Source organism: Nannobrachium achirus, assembly GCF_963921795.1.
Source record: "Nannobrachium achirus genome assembly, chromosome: 22".
Classification (NCBI taxonomy): domain Eukaryota; kingdom Metazoa; phylum Chordata; class Actinopteri; order Myctophiformes; family Myctophidae; genus Nannobrachium; species Nannobrachium achirus.
In genome coordinates this window covers 22304159-22306408 of record NC_137829.1, presented here as the reverse complement: position 1 = coordinate 22306408, position 2250 = coordinate 22304159, and the positions used below count along the sequence as shown (strand labels likewise).

The window sequence follows — 2250 nt, the reverse complement described above, 5'->3', positions numbered from 1 at the left end:
CCCTGTGCCCAGGAGGGCGGGGTGGGTGGCAGCGAGGGGGAGAGGAGAGGAGAGAAGAGGGCAGGACTGGCAGGGTGCGGTCTGAAGTGGCAACAGATCGTTTTGGATCACTCAAATTCCCTCAATTCAACTGGAAAGCTGCAGCTTGTTGCGCGCTGCCCGCATATGGGAGGAAAGTTTTCAATCCATTCCAGAGAGGGCACCGAGCAGGCAGGCAGAGTGGCTGTTATTTGTGACAGTTTCCCAGAGAAAGAGAGAGAGAGGGGAAGAGACTGGGAGACCACAACACTGAAACTTGGATATCAGCAACCGCGCGCTCTCTTTAACTCTCTCACCCACCAAATCGACTTTGAACCTGTTTGTTTAAATACACGGACTTTACAGCCTCCATACTCAAAGCTGCGCCTGTAGGAAGAAGAGAGAGACGTCCAACTTTCTCAACGGACTATTTTGGATTCCTTATTAAACTCTTCATCTCCCCTGCGGCGCCGGCCGGGCTCCGCTGATAACGTCCGTCAGGGCCGGCTTATTACATGACCGTCACCAAATCCCATGTTTTCGGACAGATATTATTGCGAATGTCACGCACGATGGGGTCGGGAATCGAACCGGTAATAAGGCGCTGAAGATTTCTCTCCCTCCCCCGGGAGAGAAACCGGGAGTGGTCCCCGGGGGGTCGACCGAGGCGATGAGGATCCCAGTGCCCGTGACCTTCCTCCTGCATGCCACCTCTCTGTGCGCCCTGGTGCTCCTCCTGCTGCCACCTGCCTCGGAGGGCTGCGGGCCGGGCAGGGGGTACGGCAAGAGGCGGCCTCCGAAGAAGCTCACCCCGCTGGCATACAAGCAGTTCAGTCCCAACGTGGCCGAGAAGACGCTGGGGGCGAGCGGACGGTACGAGGGCAAGATCACGCGCAACTCGGAGCGCTTTAAGGAGCTGACGCCGAATTACAACACCGACATCATCTTTAAAGATGAGGAGAACACGGCCGCCGACAGACTTATGACTCAGGTGAAGAAATAATAAGCCTCATGTGTTTTTTGTAATTTTTTTATTTTTTCCCCCCATATTTTTATTATTATAGTCTACTGTAGGTCTACTGTAGCCACAGTCGGCTGTTTGACCGCTGACTACTACAGTAGCCTAAAGTATGTAGGCATATCTCGTTGAATGGACTGAATCACTTAAGACTAAACAAACCCCGGGGTTGCAACAGTTGTTTGCCGTCAGTTCAATGTTTAAACCAGAACTGATTAACTGATTTCATTGATTGTCCTGTGACTGTGTCGCTACCTAGGCATACCTGGCTGATGTTGCGTTATATTTGTCCCACTTCCTTGAGATATTGCTCCTTTTGTTCCATAACACATTCCACCAATTTCTCCAGAATAATAAAAGTAAACTTCGTGCTGCTAAAGTGTCGACGGTCGATTGTCGAATTTCACCTGCAGTGATTAGGTGCATATAAACCATGTTCACAAGGTCAAGTTATATGATAAGCCTATTGATTTAGATTAACAATTAACTCTCATCCGTGCAAGTGGCAATCTGCATGACTTCGTATTAGTGCGTGCTTCTATATTGCCCTCGTTGGTGCTGCCAATGAACTGATCTCAATAATATCATCTTAATGTCACAACACATGTATTATGATTGTGAAATTGCTTATTTGCCAGACGGTAGATGTCACTTTTTCCATCCATGCTTCCTGATTACGCACGGCACGCTATTTGGATACCATGGGTCTTTCTTTACGCAGCGCTAATGTGTGTGTTGACCTGGGGAAATCATCTGATACAGCATACAGGATGTAGGCTATACAACCCAATATCGTTTTCATGAATGGATTTACTGAGCCATTCATTCATTCATTCATTCATTCACTCACTCACCCTTTCATTCATTCATTCATTCATTCATTCAATCAATCATTCATTCATTCAGTCGTGCGTTTATTTTGCATGCCTTTCATTCAAAACAAACGCTGAAACGCTCACTTTACCCTGTGCTTTGTTGTACAATCAGCCGATATTGTCCCATATAGGCCTAATAACGTTTCTATTGGGCAATATAAGGCCATATGTTCAAGCATGTAGCCTACAGAAGAGAACACGACTTTTTTTTTAAACATGTCAAATATGCAGGTAATTGGAAGACTTTGTAGCTCAATAAAAACTAATTACTGTACATCTCCAGGTAAAAGAGCATGACATGCTGTATGACCCCATGCTGAGATTGCAGTACTTTGACCA

The 2250-nt window shown here is 46.9% G+C and overlaps 1 protein-coding gene across 1 annotated transcript in view; it reads left to right on the top strand.

The window, feature by feature from the left end:
• The first annotated feature begins 335 nt into the window (after nt 1-335).
• Nucleotides 336-2250, top strand: part of LOC308308258 (indian hedgehog B protein-like) — a 7898-nt gene continuing 5983 nt past the window's right edge. The window contains exon 1 of the mRNA XM_080753638.1: nt 336-1009. Coding sequence (XP_080609764.1) covers nt 689-1009 — 321 coding nt within the window. The 5' untranslated portion in view covers nt 336-688. The remainder of the gene's footprint in view (nt 1010-2250) is intronic.